At 36.6% G+C, this 23,261-nt stretch overlaps 1 protein-coding gene across 1 annotated transcript in view; it reads left to right on the top strand.

The window, feature by feature from the left end:
- Positions 1 to 22,177, top strand: part of LOC127640563 (polypeptide N-acetylgalactosaminyltransferase 18-like) — a 68,807-nt gene extending 46,630 nt beyond the window's left edge. The window contains exons 7-11 of the mRNA XM_052123190.1: positions 2,147 to 2,332; positions 4,759 to 4,896; positions 8,439 to 8,534; positions 17,083 to 17,247; positions 21,559 to 22,177. Coding sequence (XP_051979150.1) covers positions 2,147 to 2,332; positions 4,759 to 4,896; positions 8,439 to 8,534; positions 17,083 to 17,247; positions 21,559 to 21,705 — 732 coding nt within the window. The 3' untranslated portion in view covers positions 21,706 to 22,177. The remainder of the gene's footprint in view (positions 1 to 2,146; positions 2,333 to 4,758; positions 4,897 to 8,438; positions 8,535 to 17,082; positions 17,248 to 21,558) is intronic.
- The last annotated feature ends 1,084 nt before the right edge of the window (positions 22,178 to 23,261 follow it).

Consider the following 23,261-nt stretch of genomic DNA (forward strand, 5'->3'; position numbering starts at 1 on the left):
CGCAACACTAAGCACGATTAAAAGCCAAGGTGAAGATTTAACAAAGATTTAACAATGGATAGTGTGGGAGCAGTTCTTATTTGATCAGGTAGACTGTTCCAGAGCTTTGGACCAGCTACTGCAAAAGCACGATCACCACTTTTCTTAAGTCTAGACCAAGGGACAATAAGCAATCGTTGAGCACCCATTCTAAGAGATCGAGAGGCGTTGTGAGGACAAAGTCGTTCAGAAAGATATGTTGGTGCTGAATTGTTCAGTTGTTTTGAATTTAAATATGGCACTATAGAATCATTATTCAACCAAATGAATGCCATTCGAGCCCCTTAAATATGTGTAAAAAATTACTTTAACAAAAATTCCAGTGAATAGTTTTAACATTTGTATTTTTTCAACATGAGAATGTCTTTTCTTGGCCCCACCTGATGAAAACAGAAAATATGGAAATAAATATAGTGTTTTGTCTTTTATGTATGTATATTTTTAGATTTTAGTTGACAATGTACTTACTATTAGGCCTACATTTTAAGTACATTTTAAGTAATATGTCAATCATATTAGTCATATTTTTCCCTTTAAATTCTTCATTAAAAACTTGTACATTTGACATTGTCGTTCTTACGAAGATAAGTTCATTTTATCTAATGTTTTGGTATGTTTGCTAGTAGGGGACGATCTTAGAATATCAACCCTGTTACCATGATTTTGTATAGTAAACCACAGCTAATTTTAAAGTGGATTTTTGTAGAAATATCAGCTTTAAATTCTCTTTCTAAGAAGCACCTTGTAGTTTTGTGACTACTTCATGTTAAATTAAACTGTGGACCCTGTTATTGTCAGCCTTTTTACCTTTCTAAAGACATAATTATATTCCAACATATATTCAATTGTATTTATTTAGCTTGAAATGGCGCAGTGCAATCTAGTAACACATTATGTGTGTGATAGAATGACTAAAATCGTAAAAATATTTACTTTAAAAATCATCTTAATAAATTAGAAAAGCATGTTTCATAGAAGGACCAAATACCAGTTTTGTATTGATGCTGATTGGATGTATTTTTAATATACATTTCAATATATGCATTTCTTCAGATATTCTTTGCATGCAGTGTTGCACTGAAATGACCCGGACATGTGTCCATACCAGATGTTTAATTTAATGTTTCACCAAACCAGGCCTGAATGAAAGTGTTTTGGGGTAAGGTGTGAATGTTGAATGAAGTGCAGCATGCTGGCATTTGGTCTTTGTAATCCCAAAGTGAAGATTTACTAGAGATATGTTCAAAGCTTATCCCCATGTGAGAGAGAGTGTGTGTATTTATTTGAAACACTCTGTTTTAATAGCACTGCGGGAGTGCAGTAAGAGGAAGAATGCTAGGGAATCTCTCTCTCACACACACACACACACACACACACACACACACACACACACACACACAAAGCTTCCAAACTCTATTTTGAGCTGCATACAAATGCAGAAATTTAGGGCAAATCATTGATTAAATGTGTAATATGTGAAAGCACTCCAGGCAAACAGATGCATTTCTGATCTTTTCGCAACTTTACTGACACACCAGGCGGTGACTGCGCTGTTAAGTTGCTCATAATGACAGCAGCGTGTCAGAGAAATGTGTTGAATTATAGCAAATTAAATGGTCCATTCAAGCTTCCAAAAATGTTCTTTCAACATCCTCTTTGGTGCACAGCCTGTTGGAAATGAGGAAAGTTTGTCTAAAAGCACAATGGGTGTTTTTAACCTAGAGCTTTGCTGAGGGAAAATTGGTAACACTGTAATTGTCCATGATTTGAATTGTAGCGTTTTGCTTTTTGTTTTTTTTATCTACAAAGCACTTTTTTTTTATTTTTTATAGAAGTACAAAAGTATAAAAGAGTTTTTTTAAATCTTAGAGCATGTCCTTGCTTGTTTTTTCCCATGGAGTTTGTTTTGTGTGTGTTTTTGCAGTAATTTGGTTTATTCTGCCAAATAAACTTACATACTCCACAATGAACCACAAGCACTTTGGGATAATAGTTTTTTGGTAGACTACTAAATGGATTTAAAGGAAGTTTAAAACTAGATGGAACTGGCCTTATTGCAAGATTAATAATTTTTTCAATAAACTTTTATGCATTTGTGTGTAATCAGGTATGGTTGTGCGGAGGAAGTGTGGAGGTCATGCCCTGCTCCAGAATAGCTCATATTGAGCGTGCCCACAAGCCCTACACGGAGGATCTAGCAACTCATGTTCGTAGGAACGCGTTGAGGGTGGCGGAGGTGTGGATGGACGAGTTCAAGAGCCACGTTTACATGGCCTGGAATGTTCCACAACAGGTACAAAGCCCACGATTTACTCACAGATAAACTAAAGGGAGACTTTATCTGCTTTTCCACCATCGGGCCGAACGGTTCTTAGGATGTATGGAACGGTTTCAGTAGCATTTCCACTTAAGTACGGTTCGGCACGGCTCGATTAAAAAACGATCTCAGCCCAGAATTCTCGGCAAGGTTAGCTAACCGTCCTCAACTCTTCTCAACTGTGCTGATTTTTTTATGATGGTTTAACAAGTATTGGAGCCTACATTTATTTTTCTACACACCTTTTTCATCAGGGAAGTAGATTACTAGCTAATTTTAACTCAAAATACATCATTATATTCTTATATACTATTTTTATATAAAAATTGTATAACATTTTGTCAATAAATATCCTTTTTATGTAGCCTGGGAACTTTTTATCTTCTGCATGTTCATGTCCAGTGGCAAATAGTGCAAGCTCTCAGCAAATGATGGTAAACCTCGTGGTTTTTTCGCTTTACTTTCATTTTTGCAACATGGTCTTCATCTTTGCTCTTTTTTAGCAGAGTAAAACCATGGAAAAAAGCAGTACTAAAAACTGGGATATGTGATCATCCTCCATAGGTCTTTTCTTCTTATTTCACCACACCATAGTGGAAAAAGAAACCGTAACCATGCAAACTGGCTCGGATCGGCATAGAATTGAGGACTGTTCGGCCCAGTGGTGGAAAAGTGGCAATTGGAACACCCTAGAACACTTCTAGAATCTAGAAATCCTGAATAGGTTCTAGAATGATTAATGATTGAACCTCATAAAATTGTTGTAAAATTCAAAATGTAAATGCACATATATATGACATGCACACGTGTGAAGTGTTGTTCTTTTGAACATTGTTTTTGGATCAACAGGTATTATTTTGGGTCTTGGTATTAGGCCATGGTCCTGGATCTGGACATTCTAGTTTATGACTATGACCAAAGGAGTGTATTCTTAGTCTGGATCTTAGAGGAAATGGCATTTGTCTTTTAAATATTAGTTTTTAAAATTAGTAAACTAATAAGTGTTGTGGGTCAGTGATTATAAAAATTATTTTATTTGAACTATAAGTTTTAGTGTTAAAGTCCTTGAAGTCATCCTGAATTAACTGAGGAAATACACAGATGCATTGTCCTTAGATTTTGGCTGATGAAGGATTTTGTTAGTGGTTAATTCATTTTCTATGTAGGTTAAGAGAGTGTTGTCCCTTCTTTGACCAAGTTGATATAGGTATTATTTAGTGAGGAGCAACGCAGTCCGGCTGGAAGCTTAAGGCAGGCTGCAGTTGGTCATCTTCACTCAGCGGAATCGGACATCAGGCAGGACCGGAGATCTGGCAGGCTCTGGATATAATCCTGAGGTTTAGACCGGGAAAGAAATCAAATAAAATTAGCATAGATGCCATTCAATTTAAAGCAGGGTTAAAGAATAAGACAAGTGTTTTCAGTTCCTGAAGACCTAACTAAAGCAGCATAGCTTTGAATTGTATGCCTGGATGAATAGATAAGTCTTTAGTCTAAACTTAAATTGAGAGAGTGTGTGTGAGTTCCAAACCCTGCTAGGAAGACTATTCCATAGTTTAGGAGCCAAATATGAAAATGATCTCCCTCCTTTTGTGGATTTTGATAACAGGCCGAAGTTTTGCGATCATAATAGTGCAATTGATTATAGCGTGACAGAGGGTCACTTAAGTATTTTGGAGTTGGATCATTCAAAGCATTGTAAGTAATTACAATTTTAAATTTTACAGAATTTTAAAATGAATACAAATCTTAACAGGTACCAATGTAATGGCAATAAAATTATATGAGCGTATTTCTTGGTTCTAGTTAGCAGTCTCTCTGCTGCATTTTGAACCATCTGAAGTTTATTTATTAAATCTGCTGGACATCCACCTAGTAATGCATAACAATAATCTAGTCTTGAGGTCATGAATGCACAAATTAGTTTGTCAGCATCAGAAACAGATAGCATGTGTCATAACTTGACAATATTACTGAGGTGGAAGAATGCTGTTCTACAAATATTGGAAATTAGTATTTCAAAGGTTAGGCAGCAGATATGTATATAATTGCCATGGACATTAAAAAATACATAATAGTTTGCTACTTTATGTTAGGGGTTGAACTTTAGCTAGTCATCATTTTATGAGCTTTCACTATTGAGCTGTACATCTAATTACAGAGATGACTTGAAATGCCATGTTCACTGCTGCATATATAGTATCACTTTAATTTACAGTAAGAGCCTGACCTTGAATAATTGAAACACTGAGATAGGGTCACTAACATTGATACAGAAGAGCTTTATCGCTTACAGTCTTGAACATCATGTTCTAACCAACCATTTCATTCTGAACTCTAAAAATGAATTCCCTTATGCTCAATGTGTGCATTTTTTTTTTTATGGATGTTTGTGTGTTCAGGACTCAGGGATCGATATCGGTGATATCACAGAGAGAAAAGCGCTCAGACAGAGGCTCCAGTGTAAGCCCTTTAGCTGGTTCCTGAAGAATATTTATTCTGAGATGAGAACCTACACAGACACAATCGCCTATGGTGTAGTGAGTACACACTTTTTTTATGTCTAAATACAAATGGACTGGCATTTGGACACTGAAGCCACACTTAAAAATATATAAATGTGTTTACAATAAGTGCCACTTGGGTGGATATTTTGTGCAAGGAAAGATGGCTCAAGCTCACTTTTCAAGCACAATATTTAGGTTTTAAATTATAAAACAGTAGATACAGTATACTGTTCAAAATCAAGACCAAAATTTTACACAAGCTTGCATTTCGGAATCTTCCTTATTATGGTCATTATGGGCATGCGATTAATTGTGTTAATTTTTTTAACGCGTTAATTCAGTGCGATTAATTTTACCAAAAATAACGCGTTAAAAAAATTAACACAATTAATCGCATGCCCATAATGACCATAAAAAGGAAGATTCCTGAGAATTGCAAGCTTGTAGTACCACCTGTTTACTCCAGAGGGCAGTAAGTGAAATTTCAGCTGGATGAACAACGTGCAGTTTATACAGTGAAGAAAACACTTCAGTAGGCAGATGTGTTACGTTCTTGCGTTCAAAACACTCGAAGGAGCGCAAATGCGATCTAAGGGATCTCAAGATGTGTTTAAAGATTGAGTATTAAATTATATTTAACTTGACACAGTGACCTAAACATTTTATGTTTATGACGCAACACACCCGAGATGTCTGACAGAGGTGTAAATTAGGGTTGTGCCGATGGACGATGTCCAACATCACGATGTAGAGCCACCATCGTGATGCCACGCCCCCTTTTGCGAGTCTTGCTAGTGTGACTCACTAATCCTAGTCTCTTCTATAGTTAACCTAAAAACTTTGCAGGGATTGCTCTGTAAATTAAATTGAGAATATAGCTAATGCATATATGCTATTTTAAATACTGTGGTATATGCCAGAGACGTGACGTGTTAGTCTGTGAAAATACCGTGTCAGGCAGGCTACACAAATATTGATCTTGACATTGTTAGCTTCTTGTCTTTTTTACATGTCTTACACTGTACATTTAGATTAAAATATTTTATTTTAAGCCTTTATTAATTAATTATTAGTAGTTGTAGTGTCTCAGAAAATCTTGCTCATTGTCACATAGCTCTTGTATACACAGAAGCGGCAGTTTAAGATAAACCCAGACCAGCTGAACGTCAAATAACTTTTGTCTGGTTAATACTTTTAAAGAAAAATTTCCTTGGCCATAAATCCATAATGTCAAATCAAATGAAAGAAACAAGGTGAATATGAATAACACACATTTATTAAAACATAGAAGAACAACAAATAAAGAACAAGAAAACTGGAACGACACTCAGACCGAAACTCTGCATTAACATTTCACTTATAATTAGCAGCACAATTAACTTCAGCACAGGCTACAAAATAAATTATGTTATTGAAATATTGTAAAGTGGTCATATGAACTACACAAATGAACGTTTAAAAAATAATATGCAAAATCGAATAGCTCCAGAACGGATGGCTGAAAAATGCGTAAAGAAGTCTAATATCTTTCACCATAGACCATGTTTAAATTTCGATGTTTCTGGCCAGAAATACCAACATATTCACTTTATCTGGTTTTAATAAGCTGCGGATTGGAGTAACTACACTACCCGCTGTGCTGAAGACCCGCTCTGATGGAGTACTGCTAGCACATATGCACAGATATTTCCGTGCTAATCTTGCAATGAACGGAAACATTTTGTCGTCCTCTTCCCCATCAATGGCCATTTCCTGCAGGTACATGGTCATTTCTGCCTCCACCTTTTGCTCATCAGTGAGTGTGGCTGTGGCTGCTCTCTTCGCAAGAAGGCTGCCCAAAGACGACTTTTTTTTCTTAGGCGCAATATATTAAAAAGCCCTGATGAGTAGGCTACTAATTAGTTGGGCTAGTAAAATAACTAAATTATAGTTTTTCAGTAGAAAAAAAATATCTGTGTAAAGAGATATATTAAAATAAAAAGTGCTTAAAAGTGCACAACTCTTCTTAAGTGGAAGAAATATTTTTCCCCTTACGTGCAACCTATTGGAAAGCTGGATGAGTCAGTTGGGATAGTAAAATAACGAAATTATAGTTTTTAAGTGGAAAATAGTATTTATGTAAAGAGATATATTAAAATAAAAAGTGCACAACTCTTCTTAAGTGAAAGCTAAAAAAATGCTTCACGTGTCGGTGCAACCTACTGATAAAGCGCCGACGAGTCATTAGTTGGGTTAGTAAAATAACGAAATTATAATTTGTCATATCATTTTTGAAAATTCTATGAAATTATATACACCCCCTTCAACTGCCAATTTAGGGGACATCGCCCAACCCTAGTGTAAATTGATGGGCCCTTAAACAAGCCCTCATAATAAATCTCCAACTGATTGACAAATTCACTTGTGAAATGGATTGCTGTGAACTGTATGACAATGATTGGCTTATGATCAATAATATGGTAGTAAACAATACATTGTATTCTAAAGCCGCTTTTTGTATTAATGATACAAAAATGATGATTAATAATGATTAATGATTAACTCTTCTGCCACAAGAATGTAATGTATATAATTTTTTAAATATTTAAAGATAACTGTATAATTATATATTGATATAAATATGTATAATCATTATATATTGAGTTATTGTTATAGGAGGGTCTTTCTCAGCAAATATTTGTATATGCGATTAATCACGATTAATTAATCGGGACACCATGTAATTAATTCGATTAAAAAATTTATCGATTACAGCCCTAATTATAAATAATTTTTATTGCTAAATGTTATAAAAACAACTTAACCTTGCACTGCACTCTATGCTCTCATGCTGCATACATATACATTTTGCACACAATGAAAATATGATATTCAGATACCAGTTCATAATGTACAAGTTTTTGTGATTACATTTAACTAACTGGTCCCAAGGTGATTTTAGTGGATGTATGAAGACTGTTCCCCTACAGTTCAAAAAAGTGTCTTAGCAGAGGTGTAGTTCATCACATTAACTATGGGCATGTTCCACTAAGTTTGAAATCAAAAAGTGTCCAAATACATTTTTGTCTTGATTTTGAACAGTATACTGTATCTACTGTTTCATAATTTAAAACCTAAATATTGTGCTTGAAAAGTGAGCTTGTGCCATATTTCCTTGCACAAAATATCCAACCAAGTGGCACTTATTGTAAACACATTTGATTGTGTTAATTTTTTTAACGCGTTATTTTTGGTAAAATTAATCGCACTGAATTAACACGTTAAATCGACAGCCCTATTTATAATACATTATATTTTTCTTATTCTGAGCCTATGTATTAAAACCAGCCTTTCCTTAATTTATAACAATTTAAGGCCAACAGAGCAGTTTTGTTAATTGGCATTCTTTTGTGGAATAATGTAATTAACCGCTCCATTGTGAACACAAAGTAAACTTAGCTCCAGGGTATTTTCCAACATATCGGCCATTATCAGACAGAGAGCAAAGATGGTTTATGCATTTTTAATCCGTTTTCCCCTCTACATTTTTTGCAGTGTGAAATGGGATTCGTATATTTTGTCTTTGTGTTGTATAGCTGAGAAACAGTCTGAGGCCAGATCTGTGTGTGGATCAAGGACCCGAGTCTGACAACATTCCCATCCTGTACATCTGCCATGGGTTGACGCCTCAGGTTTGTGCCCAGTCTACTACACATTCCGGCTTTCAGCCTTTATCAGACATCAGAGGTTGTGTAACTCGTTTATAACTTATAAGTGCTCGCATTTGGCCTCATCATGTCTCCTATTCTCTCTTTCAGTGTTTCTCCCTGTATGTGCACTGTTGAAATGTAATATGGCCTCACGGCATTTTATTTATAGTTACAGTAGAGTGGACAATAAATAATGAGTAGAAGGACAGGGAACAGAATCGTAAGTATTGCTAGCCAGATTCGAACTTGCGTCACCCTAATAAGCAGTACAGCTACTTGTTTAAACCATCCATCTCTGTGTCAAAACTATGTATAAAAATGTATTTTATTAAATCAACCTTTATCAAATGAAGTTCGGATGTGCAGGTTACACATTATCTGTCACTGATATTCTGTGAAGCAGTGGCGTAACTTGGATCTTAAGGGCCCCAAAGCAAGGCCCCAGTCTTTTCAAATTGTACCCTTTTGGGCCCCCTTCTCTCCCAGTGTGGCTGTACACCCTGCATATCTGTAGTTATGACACAGCATGTTTGTTTCTTGAGCATTTCTTTGAAAGCCATGCATATATGGGAAAGTTTTTTTCCTCCAACATTTTTAATGAATTAGTGTAGACAACAATATGCTGTTACATCAGAAAAATGGAAGTGTCTACATTATAATATTGAAAGTTCCCCCTCCCTGCAAAGTTTAAAACTCTTGTTTTAGCCAGACTGATCACACTGTTAATTTTCTTTCAGTAAGTCGAAAGTTCTGCTTGTAAGAATTGTATAATAGAATGCTAAATGTAATGGTCAGATTTAAATATACCCGCATTTATCCACCATTAATATGTAAAGGAATTTTGGTAGTATAAATGTACACGGTATGGATTAAAGTACCTTAACCAATAATACATAGAAAATTATATAATGGAATTAGCCACATTCGACCACCATTATAAGAAGGATAAATGTCAAATGATCAGATTGTAAATCTGAATAAAATTCTCCACCAATAATATGTAATAAAACGGCTCGTTGTATCCGATCACAATTTAGATGTAAGGAATTTGCCTAATAAGGGAATCATGATTAATTCATTTATTGAAAGAATTAAAAATGAACGTCTGATCACTTGGCCACGCTGAGTGGATAATGATGCATCTGTTAACTCATTGGAGTAATATTAATCTTATGGCCTATTGAAAATAATATCACAATATGTTTAGATATGGTTCGAGCTTTGAAGCGCAGATCTTTAAAAAAAATTAATAAAATCAAGTGATGAGATTATTTATCAAAATATACCAAAGTCAAATTATCTTTGAATACAAAAATACTTTATTGCTAATTTAAACACATATACAACATGATGGTTGTATAAAAACATATAAAACAGGTTAGGTGAGATAATTGTAACAGAAGGTGAATGAAATGATCTATGCAGAGAAATGAGTCAATAGACAATGAGAACCAACGATACTTCATTTAGAATAAATACCTCGACTTGCAATCGGGTTTCTCAAATTATATTAAAGAGACACCAGCATTTCAGCAAAAGTTGTAGATGTACCTGGGTTTCCTTGCTTTGCTTTGGTTCTTTGGATCTTTATAGAAAGTTCTGGTTGTACCGTCGTTGTCTTGGATCTGTATTAATATCGTGGATTGAAATAATGAGTTGGGGCTTTGAAGTGAGGCCTCCAACCATGGAGACTCGTGACTCCCCATCACATGTGAGAGTAGTGACGCAGAGAAGAACTTCCTCTGAGCTTTACGTTCTGAACTTTCCTTTACCGAAATTCGAATCACTGCCCCATACGGCAGAAGCTGGAATTGTGTGCAGAGTGGGGCCAAAAGCTAACTGTATTTTTAGTTGTAAATTATGTAATACAGTTAACAAGAATGCATATTATATTAACACAATAACTTTTATATATATTTTATATATTAACCCAAAACCCAACCCTAAACCTAACCATCAGTGGAATCAAATTATAATTTTTTGAGAATTTTTCATTACATGCGCAGTGTGGTCACATACATTTCTGACTTCCTCCGAATGTGGTTTGAGTTATTGGATCAGAAAACATTTTTGACCTGTTCCCATTTTGGGCCAGTTGTTAATAGGGCCAATGTGTCAGAGCATGTTTGCTAATCGCAAGACCACATCTCTAACGTCAACATTGATCTTTACCCCAGTAAAATTACAGTATATTCCTCTCATCTAATGTACAAAGATCAGCACACTTCAGTTGTTTAATTTATGCTGAAAATAGAACATGAAGAAACAAGTTGAAAGGCGTCTCTGACTCTTTTATGAAGATTTAGCTACCGCATTTCCCTGTATATGCTTGGCTTGCTTTTCTTCCATTTTCCCATCACTTTTGATCTCAGTCTTTCACAATGGTATACTGTACAATTTTGCAACCCATAAAACTGCCATTGCATTGCATAAAACCTCTTCATTACTTTCTGCTGAGGCCTGAAATTTTAATTTTGACTTATGCAATCCTCCTTTCTTAAGTTACACCACTGGGTTCCACAACAAATTATACACTGCCAAAATAGGGGGTTTTCACAGCTTCATGCTCTTCAGGAGATTTAGGAGTTAGACTGATTCCAGGGCTACAGTCTCTGTAATGAATCTTAATAAAGTGCGATGACTTAGAACACAGACTGGGAGGGTTGTTTTGCCACCATAGGCGCATCATTTAGATGAGGAAGTATTGTAGAATGTGAATATATGTCAATGATATATAAAGGAGAAAGGGAGAGAGAGAACAACCATGTCAGCATGAGTTTAACTACTTAGTTGGGTCTCTCACACTTGCTGAATTCATATCCGTGTGTGCCTCCATCCAGGGTTGGGGAGTAACCGAATAGATGTAACGGGATTACATATTTAAAATACAAGATATTAGTAACTGTATTCCCCTACAGTTGCAATTGAAATCATTAGTAATTAGAATATAGTTACATTAAAAAAGTATTAAGATTACTGAAGAGATTACTTTGCATTTTATTGTCATTTGTTTCATTTAATATTTAGTCCTTTCTGATGGAAAAATGTAGGCATAAATTATCTGATCCAAAGTGCATTTAAACAGCGGTGAAACACTTTCTTATGATGTGTTACATTCATACAAGCAGACAGAGAAGGAAGTTTGAAGTAAGTTTGGAGCAGAATAAATAAAAATAAACCTTGTGTAAATTGTCAGCTTTATGCTAAGCTAATATGCTATTTCTAGCCATTTTACATGCACAAGTTACCAGACACAATCATATTTTTTTATCAAGAAAATTCACGTTGGATCATAATTTCTTTTTTCTAGTAAGACCTTTGATACTACGGCAAAAATCATATTCTTGATAATCATGTTTGTATTGTAATAAGATATTTAGGTTTTTCAGAGAATGTATTTTTAACATGTGTTTTTTAATCTTACTGTACTGGCAGTTTTTATTGTCAAAACAAGTGAAAAAATCTTCCAGTGCTGAAGAAGAAATCTAGAGTATTTAGAATATGTTACTGACCTTGAGTAATCTAATAGAATCCGTTACAAATTAAATTTTACAGCATGCATTCTTTAATATGTAGTGGAATACATTTCAAACATAACCCTCCCAACCCTGCCTCCACCTGTTTTTTTGGAAAGGACACAGTGGTGCCAAGCAACACAGTGTGTTGTTTCCAGTTATCTCTGTTCTTGCTGATTCCAAACTTTCCAGAATCTGTTGAGGAAATCAGAATTTCATCATCTGGAGCTAATTATAGGACATTTTAGATGCAGTTCTTTCTTGTAAAGAAATGTGATATATGGCAATGCAGTATATGAACATATAAATTAGTTCATATTTTTGTGCATACATGTACATATTCAAATTCCACTATGATTTGGAAAAATATTTTATATACAGTACTGTATATAAAAATGGCAATTTTTGTAGTTTATATACATATATATAATATATATATATGAACACTGGCAGCCAAAAGTTTGGAATAATGTATAGATTTTGCTCTTATGGAAAGAAATTGGTACTTGTATTCATCAAAGTGAACAACACCCCAGTGGTCACATAATTAAAGACACACGAACAAACAATAAAAAAAACAACAACAAAAATATATAATAATCACACACATCCACTACACCTCTCTCTCTCTCTCTCTCTATCCACTGTTCGTCCCTGAGAGCCTTTCAAAAAAAGTCAGATATTTGCCCATTTCTCCACAAATAATACTAAATTCCCCAGTCTTCTGGATGCCCCCTCTTCAAAAGCTGACACCCTGCCCACCTCCGAACACCACTCCTGAAGTGGGGGTGCTCCAGCCGACTTAAAATGATCTGTCAATCATAATGCTAGTTAGGACACGTTTTTGTATGTGCTTATTCTCCATATTACACACCACCCCCCTCATCATGTAAAATACAGAGTCTGGGCCAAAAAACAATTTGAGAGTGCAATACCTCACACATAAAACTCTGAATCTTCAACAAAAATTATTGGATCTTAACACATCCCCAAAAGACATGGGTTGTGTCTCCATCTTCTGATTGACATCACCAGCAGGTGGTTGTGTCTTTAAGATCAAGCCTATACAATCTATAGGGGGTCCAGTAGACTCTATGTAAAATCTTGAATTGCATAAGGCGAACCCTTGCATCTCTAGATGCAGACTTGAATTTATTCAGACTCCTAGCCCACACTCCATCCTCCAATACCTAGCCCACACTCACATAATCTCTTAAGAGAAGTTGAAGTTCCATCCCCCAGACTCTGAATTAGCAGGGAGTAATACACTGATGCCTCATGACCTTTTCCAAAAGCAGTAATCACCACTGCCTGAGTATCTGCAGCTTTAGGAGGATGTATGCGACTCCCAAAAATAGTACAGAGCGGGTGCCGCAGCTGTAAATACCTAAAGAACTGAGATCTGGGAATCCCAAAATGTTGAACCAAATTTTGAAAGGATCACAACACTCCACTCTCATATAGGTCACCAAGTGTAGTAACCCCCCTCACAATCCACTCTGACCAGCAGAAAGGGGAGTTATTAATACATAATTTGGTGTTCAGCTATATGCTCGAAGCAACATTTAAATAAATATCAGAATTAAACACTCTGGACACTTTTGTCCACACCAAATGCAAACGGCGTGTAACTTAACTTCTCTGGTTAGTTTGATAGAAGGGCTTTGCAATGGCAAAATAGGGGTAAGAACTTCCTGTTCAATACAAAACCAGGGAGGGGCTCTCTCAGGTGAGCGACCAATGAGCCAAATGTCTGAGACCAAATGCGTAATAATAAAACTAAATCTTGTGTAGGCCTTGTCCACCTTTGTCAGTCGGCCTATGTAACTTATTGAAATGTAATCTGGGACTCTTACCATTCCAAATGAAGCTATGCTATCAAATTGCTTGAATTAAGAGGGGGGGACATCTACAGGGAGAGATTGTAACGGGTAGATACATTTTGGGATACAATTCATTTTAATAACATTAACCTTCTCAATTATAGTTAAATGTAATGAAGCCCACATTGCTCAAAAACCTTTTTATTAAGGGGTCAAAATTAACTCTAACTAAATCAGACATATTTGCTGGGAATAAAATGCCCTGTTTGGACCACTGAAAGGCACCCAGCTGAAAAGTCATTACTGGGCAGTACGCTGTCAGAGACAAAGCTTCGGATTTACACCAATTGAGTTTGTATCCTAAGAACTTAGAAAAGGAATAAATAATTATTTGGAGGCAAGGCATAGATCTAGAAGGTTCAGAGACGAATAATACAATATAAAGTGTAAAGCAAAAGCTTATGCGCCACCCCTGGAAAATCATCTTCCATTCTTATCGCGGCTGCTAATGGTTCCAGGGCAAGACAGAACAATAATGGGGAAAGAGGACAACCCTACCAGATGCCCCTATCCAGAGTTAAATAATCTGAAATTAATCCATTTGTTTGTATCGATGCTACCGGGTGTCTATAAAGTAACTTAATCCATCCAATAAAAGTCTTCCCGAACCCGTATATTTCCAAAATTTTAAAAGATAATCCCATTCTACCATGTCAAATGCCTTTTCGGTGTCAAGTGCCTCGCAAAAGTGACATTTTGCATTTGTGCAGTTCCACAGTCAAACAATTTGAGTAGTTCCTTTTATAGTGGAACCTGGTATATGCAGTTTTTAAAGAAAACGGTTTTGTGATCATTTCACATTTGTGAATTTGGCGGGGGGAAATACTGCTTAAACTGCCTAAGTGGTCTTTTTAGTCTTTGCTGATCTCCCTGCTGGTCTCATGGGGTGATTTTAAGAAAGTTTTTGTCACTTTTCAGCTGGTCAGGCTTGAGACCAGTTGGCCGACCAGCTTAACACCCGCCTAGCCAGGTTGGGAGACCAGCTTAAACCATCAAAGACAGCAAACCAGTTTAGGCTGGTTGTGAAGAAAAACAAATTCAACAAAGAGCATAGTACCCTCCAGAGACACTAAGAGATCAGAATTGATTTGTATCAGAGCAGAAAAAGAGAAGAAATCTCTAAACTTTTGATTGCCAAAGTTGCACTATATGGTATACAGCAAATATAATCTGTGTATATGAGAGAAGTATCAAATTGTGCAATGCGCTTAGAGATCTGAGTGAAGAGCCAACACTCAGTTTATTTAATCTAATCAATATTACTGCGAGAGCTTCTCCAAGCACAGGCATTAAAAGTAAAATATCAGCCAGTCCAGATCCTGAGAAACAAAAATGGGCATAATGCATTGAACAAATTCTCTCAGAAAGTTCTTGTTTTTAGTAAGCAGAGGGATTTACTCTAAGTATCAAGCCCAACAAAAAATGTGCATTAATGATTTAAAGAACATGTTGAATATCAGGAAATGTACTTCCATTTGCCACACGATAACAAAGTGTTTGTCTGATGTGTTCCTCAGAGTAAATGAATGTTAAATCACACAATTCAAACCAAAATTAACTTGCTTCTATGATGAGAACTTTTCATTTAACAATACATCAGAATTCCAATAAATTAAACAACATGATCACATGGGAAATTGACATGTTCCAAAAGTTTATGAATACTGAAATCAACTCCATTCAGCCGAATTACTGATGCGGCAAGTGAAGTTTTTTCGCCAGTTTATGCGTGAACATATTTCCCTCTTGTGTTAGTGCTTGGAGACTTACAAGTTGGTTGTTGAACGACTAGTGGAATATCCTGCCCCATGTGTAGGATGTTTAACTTTAGTCTATTTATGACTTATGTCTGTACGTTTTTTTTTTGTTGTATATATCGTCTTCAGTCAGCTTTTCGAATGCTCCCACACAGCCGATTTTAGTTGCTTTTTGTTGGATATTTGTCTGGTAGATTGAATTCCTCTGTTATATTTTGAAGTTTGTTTGTAGTAGCCCCAGTGTCACGTGAATTGAAACTTGCATTCAGTCTGCAACACCTGGCCAAGCACTTCGTGGACACCATCTGTTACCATAGTAACGGCCAGTAACCAACCAGACACAAGCAAAAGATATAGTGTTCTGTATATTTACTGTATATATTAAATACATTATATTTTTGCCACATGTAAATAAAACATTTCACAGTTTTTAACTGTAGATTCTAAAATCTTGTGGTTAAATTAACCGTATTTTTATTCACATTTAATATTGAAACCATATAATCATGGCATCTCTAGTGATCAGTCTGAATGAAAACCAAGGCTGCATCCCAATTCGCATCCTGTCTGTACTTCATAGTACTTCAGTGTCTTAAAAATTTGGGCTTTTCTCAGCATGTGTGATTATTAATTTGATTTATCTTCATGTATTTATTTGATTGACAGCCCCAATTTTAACATCAAAAATTTTGTTAGATTCTAACGCTTGCGTGTAAGCAACAAAGGGATCTGTGGAATCAAGACACTTTTTTTTGTTGCTATAGTAGGCTATGCCCAAATGCTAGCATACTGTCTTACTAATTACTAAAAAGTAAGTGGTTTCCCACCACCTGAAATATACATACTTTGAATGCATAATAGAAGTATGTGAATTGGCATACAGCACAGGTTTGAGCAGTGGGTTTGATATTAACAAATGAGTCATATGATCAGTATTTATTCCTCCCTGTTGAGCCGATTAAGATGCAAAACTAGGAGTCATTAACACAGGGATTTGGAACTGAGCCACATGTCTTAGTGATTTCAGAGGAAAGGCACAATTCTCTTACATGAATAATGAATTTTACTGGCTGTTTAATGCAAAGCTGAATAATAAACACGCTGTCCAAAAGACTCTCAGACAGCCTAAAATCAATCAATCATGATATTAGATAAGATCATGGATCAGAATGATAAAATAAATATGATAATATTGGAAAAAAAAACTTTTTATTGGAACACCAGACTGAATATATGAAAGAATGGAACAACAAGAAAGTATGACTTTTATTCTTCTGTGGAGCACACATGGAGATGTTAGGTAGGATGTTAGCCTCAGTCACCATTTATGGGTGAACTAAACTTTTAACAGTATCTTTCTTTATTGTCATTTCAGAATGTATTCTACACCAGCTCTCAACAGTTGCATGTTGGAGGATTGAGTCCAACCATTGATGATGATGACAACAAGTGCCTGGTGGATGTGAATGGTCGGGCACGATTGCTTGAATGCAGCTATGCCAACAACAAGCACATGAAGCTCTCCTGGCTCTTTACTCAGGTATACATGCAGTTTAAGGAAATTAGTACAATGCAACAGCACAACTTGTCCTAGTCATACTCAATTGGGCATTTTAAACACAAACAATAGGGTTGGGAGCTGAGAACAGGTTCTTGTTCAGAACCGGTTCCATTCTTCCAAAAATACAATCGTATGATCTTCGCAACTTTCGGTTCTGTTAACGGTTCTCCAGCGTGCAATTTTCCGCAGATGCATGATCTGGATCCGCTAGCAACCAATGTGGATTTGGAGTGTGTCTGGGAGAAGTTAGAGGACATGGAAAACCATAGTCGGTGGAATAACATCCGTATCGCGGGAGTCCCGGAGGGAGTGGAGGGACAGGATATGATGGAATTCCTGGATGGGCTCTTTCCCAGTCTGCTCGACATGGCAGGCCATAAGTTGTAAATCGAGTGTGCTTGCATGGTTCCGGCTCGTTGATCCACAGAGGGAGACAGGCCCCGATCAATTCTGGCCAAATTTCTGAGATCATCCGATAAAGATCTTGTGTTACGCGAGGCGAGGAATAAAGGAATGAATTCTAAAAACTTTCTTGGAAGAACCACAGCATTTTCTTGTTCACAGACTTTGTGAACTTGACAAGAGAGAAATGTGATCAATTCAAGGAATTCAAGAAACTGGAAGGTTGCTTTTGTATTGATATTCCTGGCAAAATTGAGAATAGATGCTAAGGATGGCCATAAAACATTTATATGCCCACAGCAAGCGATGTCCTTCATTAAGTCAATGCTGTGAGTGGGTCGTCTTATTGTGCTCACGTTACAGCCGAGTGGACTGGCTCACTGAACATTCGCTTGAACGTTCGAGCAGCTGCAGTTTCTTTTGTAGAGTAACACACCTTCAGGACAGTATAATGGATGAATCTACATGCTCTTTGTGCTTATTCTGCCTGTCGGCTTGAGTTTATTATGTAGAGCAACACACCTTCAGGATAGTTTTATGGATGAATCTACACACTCCTTGTGCTTATTCCACCTATTGGCAGGAGTTTGTTTTGGAGTATTTCTTGCATAGTCATTGGAGTAAGTAATTTGCTTGCACTCATGTTGCAGCCAAGTGGACCGGCTCGCTGAACATTCGCTTGACTGTTTGAGAAATCTGCGCACCTCTTTTTTTTTAAGTTGTTTTCGCCTAGCTGCTAGGGTTTATTTTGTGGAGTGTCACACCTTCAAACAGTTTTATGGATGAATCTACATGCTCTTGTGTTTATTCCGCCTATTGGCTGGAGTTTGTTTTATATATTATCTTTGCACTATAATTCTGTCCCACAAAATTTGTATAGAAACACCGGACTTGAGCAATCTGACGGCAAAGTTGTCATGGGGGTGCATGGACTGTTTGAGTTTGGAGGTATGGATGGCAGTTGGCGCTGTCACGTGCTGGGTTAATGCACATGTCTTTCTTTTTTCTGCTTGTTTTGTTCTGGGGGATGTTCAGGTTTTGTGTGTTGCACTAATGTTGGAATGTGGTCTTTATAATCTTGTTTTTGACACACAATACATTTTTTGTCATGTTTTAATATGAGTGGATTGTTTCTCTCCATGTGGAATGCAAATGGGTTGGAGCACCCCATAAAAAGAAGGAAGGTTATTTCTCTTTGTAAGCGTAAGAAATATGATATAGTGTTTCTTCAAGAACACACCTTTCTCTGTAAGAAGCTGAAAAATTTGGGAAGATATGGGGTGGTAATTTTTTTTATTGTGCTGGCTCGAGTAAGAGCAGGAGAGTCATTACCTTGATAAGTTTCATAACAATTCAAATGTCTTAAACAGAGTAAAGATAGGAAGAGACATTATTGTTTTAGCAAAGTCTTATTTTGGCTAATATTTATGCACCTAACGTTGATGATCAGGGCTTTTTTATAGATCTTGAAGGGATGCTGCAAGCCACTGGCACTCCTCATGATGTAATATTGGGAGGATACTTTAATCTAGTGAAGCAAAAATGTGCAAGCCCCCTAGAGCAGCATTGATGCTTCACAGGATGTGTAAAAATCTTGGTCTTACAGATATTTGGAGACTTTTGAACCCATTTGGTAGGGACTATACATTTTTTTCATCAGTCCATAAGATTTAATCTAGAATATAATTGTTTTTATATCTAAGTCCATCATTTCATCTGTTGTTGATTGCTCAATTGGAAACATTTTATTCTCAGATCCCGGTGTGTTTAGAGGTGTTGCCACAAACGGAGAAAAATAAATCACATAGTTCTCGCTTTAATGTATCCCTTTTGCAAAATCCTGAATTCCAACAAATACTAAAGGCTGAAATCAATGTCTATATTGAGACCGACTGGTCCTCAGTATCTTCTGTGGGTGTGGCTTGGGAGGCACTTAACGATTTTTGCTTGTTCTAAAAAACTGTTGGACGAATGCTGTCGATTCAGCTTGACTTGTATTGAACTTGGAACATTCCTTTAAATTATGTCCAGTCTGGTTTGCTTTTGTCCAAAAGTGTCAGAAAGAGCCTCAGCTTCCCATTAATACAAACACAGTGACATCTCGTTCTGCCTAGCTCAAATAAAGCCAATGTCAACATTTCTCTCTTCTTAAGTTCTGAAGTCATTTAAGGACTTCAAAAACTTTCCCTTAAAAATTCACCATCAAATTTGCAGCATCTGTCAGCCTTCCGGCTGTATGACTGGACACTTTCAGGATATCAAATATTAATAATTCAGATGTGAATTATTGTGAGCGGTGTGTCTTTTAAAGCTCCCCTAATTCAATTCAAGTGCCAGTAAGGAGTTTAGCTTGCATCTTAATTTAAGCCACAGGATTTATGAAACAAGCCATATAATATATGCATCTTTATTCAAATAGGGAAAAATTAACATATGTCACAGCAGTTTGTGTAATTTAATGGAATAGTTATGATTCAAAATTATGATTCTGTCATCATTTACTCACCCTCATGTCATTCCAAACCCATTTGACTGTAGAGATAATAGGCAGAATAATTGCCTCAGTCACCATTGCCTTTCATTGCACACTTTTCATTCCCTTTCTTTTTCCTACGATGGAAGTGAATGGTGACTGAAAAAACATTCTGACTTTAATCAATGCAATTACAGTTATTCAACAGCTTGAACCTGAGGAAAAGTGATATAGAGAGGGTAGGTATTGTTTATAATTTGCTTACTTGTGCAGTGAGTGGAACAGGTGAAGCAATTACCCAACCAATTAACTAATGCGCAAACATTTGAAGGTCAACAGTAAAGATACTTAAATTTATTAAAACCCTGTTACATAAGTGACAGGCTATTACATGATGAATTGCTCCAGCTTTATTTTAAATGCAACTTTGTTTAATGTAATTATTGGATGCGCTCATGAGTCAAACGTGTATGTGAGAAATGTGGGATGAAATGTGGGATGTTTCACTGGCCCAGCATGTCAGAAAAGCTCTGAGTAGTCATTTTGTCAATTGCTTAATGTGTCAAATTGTGGGAGTTGTTAACAATCACAGTGTTTCAGTACACCCTTCTCCATTCTTTACTTGTCTTGCCTAATGCTTACCTAAAACATAAATTTTTCCATGTAAAATATTCCTTGGAAAGGCATTCCTTTCAGCCATCCAGATTTCAGAGTTGGAGTTCGGGTTAGGCTTTGGGCTGGGGATAATATTCTTAACGCAATACTACTACTACATACTGCACATTATACAGTGGATACTGCCTACTATTTTTAATTGTGTGTAAAACAGTATGCCATTGTAAATGGATCAGTGGAAAGGATGGGCAAGGAGGCGGCGAGAACCGGCTTTTCAATATAAATAATAGTTTAATGATAAACTTAAAAGACAACATAAACACACACATGACGGACATGTCCGTAAACGATCTCTCTCTCCTGCACGATCCCCTGCAGTTAACCTTTATCCCTCACAGAGGTATAATTAGCCTAATACGGGACCGGGTGTGTAGGATCACGACCTGGCCCCGCCCTTCGCCCTGCCACAGCCATATAATTAAAATATTGAAGGTATGAATACATCAGGATTTCTTGATAACTCACATCTAAGGACTTGAAACAAATCTCTGAATATCATTTTGATTGCACTTACCTGGTAAATCCACTAATTCTTTCATGTGCAAAAGTGATGAAGTGCCAATCAGATTGGAGCTTGCCAGATTGAGAAAGTGCTTTCCAGTTTTGTGCATAATATGCATCAGGCGGTCAGCGAATGGACTGTGCCGTTCCATCTGAGGCTGAGATTTTGTTGTATCTGACCTTATGGTACATTCTTCAAAATTATTTTATAATATTTTGATGTGTTCTTTGTCTTCCAGGGAGGCTCCGTTCTGAACAGGAAGTCGAAGCGTTGCCTGGAGCTGGTAGAAAGTGCAGAAGTGGAGCATGGTTACCAGCTGGCTCTTCAGAAGTGCAGCAATCAGAAATGGACAATTGCAAACATATTGCCTGGCACAGTTCTATAATGCCCTGGTGTTTTTTGTGGGACTTGCATAATGTAGTTATCACTGGATTTACAATGTTCTGAGATGCTGTTTCCCTTTACATGCATTGATGTTTAGTCAGACAGAGGATAACACTGTATGATGATAACTTGATGTCTCAGGCGTGGACTTCAAAGACATCAAGGGACAAACTTCAAACATCTCCTACTGATTATTTATACTTATATTTTCTGTAATTTGTATTATTTATATTTCATTTATATTTAATGACCAAAAGATGTTGGTGAGACAGTGTTGTTTAAATGTATATCAACACAGCTCTTCTGTATTATTTAAGCTTGCATTGGCTCTTGTATGTTTGGAATTTTTGTAGATTTGCTACTGTGTAGCACAAAGTTTAAATGTATTTTTAGTTTTTTCTTTCCCTCATTTCTCAGGCTTGTGAATGAAGGATGTAATTATCCAATGTGGGGAAAATATATTTTATAAATATAAATAGCCTCTATAAAACATTTTAAAATACTTTTAACTTGTCATACTTGATTTTGTCTACTGAGGCAGAACTCTATGTCCTCTCAGACACTTGCGGAACGTTGTTATGGACCATGCATAATACGGATGGGTTAAGCCGTTGCGTACCATCTCCAGAATGCAACCGGGGTCCATGTTGGGATGGCAAGTGGGGTGGCAAAGCTAATTTTTGGTGTTGCAGCTGCCACCCCGTGCCACCCTTCTGACCCTATCCATGACCATGGGATAAAACCATCAAACCTTGGTAACGCGCCATCCTTAAAGCTTTCTTAGCTATTCAAATTCTTCATATTTATCAACCACAGAATTCAACATTCTTTTAATCAGGAAGAACAGTTTAATAAGTCATTCTATTTGAGCGGTTTTACCTTGGGAATAACTAGGGATAAAATATAGCTGCAAGTAGCAATGACAGCCCCAAGCACAAGTGGTCCATTTCCATGTGGTGGTTTTCAGAAAACAATGCAAGGTAGACACAGGCATTTGACATTATTCTAAACCATTTTAAAGAAATTTGAGTAAATATAAGAAGATTATATTACACTTTCTGCTGCCAGGTGGTGGCACTGTGACCATGACCCAAAATAGTCAAATCCATGATTAGCCCCCGAGACTAAACATACTTCTTCAGAAGAAAACACTTCCTGTTTCCCATTTTTCAGCATTAATTTAATGCCTCGCCATGGCAACACCATTCGATATATCAAAATCTGTTGGCAATTTAGCATCTTCAATGTCTTGGCATAATGTTGTCTAAATGTGGTGACAGTCTCATGAACAACCTTGGAGGAGTATTTAAAAGTTAAGAGACTGGAATATTGAAAAAAATAAATATGAAAGTTCCGGGTTGATAAGTACTATATATGTACCAATTTTGGTGACTGTAGATGAAAATGAAGGTGCTACAGAGGTCTTACACACCCATTTTAAAGGGTGCGCTACAGATCCCCCCCACACATACGCCCATGCGTGAACTTTTGCCCCGACCTAATGGCCAATGACTCTGTGTGTGCAAAATTTTATTTTGATCCCTGAAAAAACAATAC

The sequence above is a fragment of the Xyrauchen texanus genome, chromosome 49 (assembly GCF_025860055.1).
Source record: "Xyrauchen texanus isolate HMW12.3.18 chromosome 49, RBS_HiC_50CHRs, whole genome shotgun sequence".
In the NCBI taxonomy this organism is placed as follows: Eukaryota; Metazoa; Chordata; class Actinopteri; order Cypriniformes; family Catostomidae; genus Xyrauchen; species Xyrauchen texanus.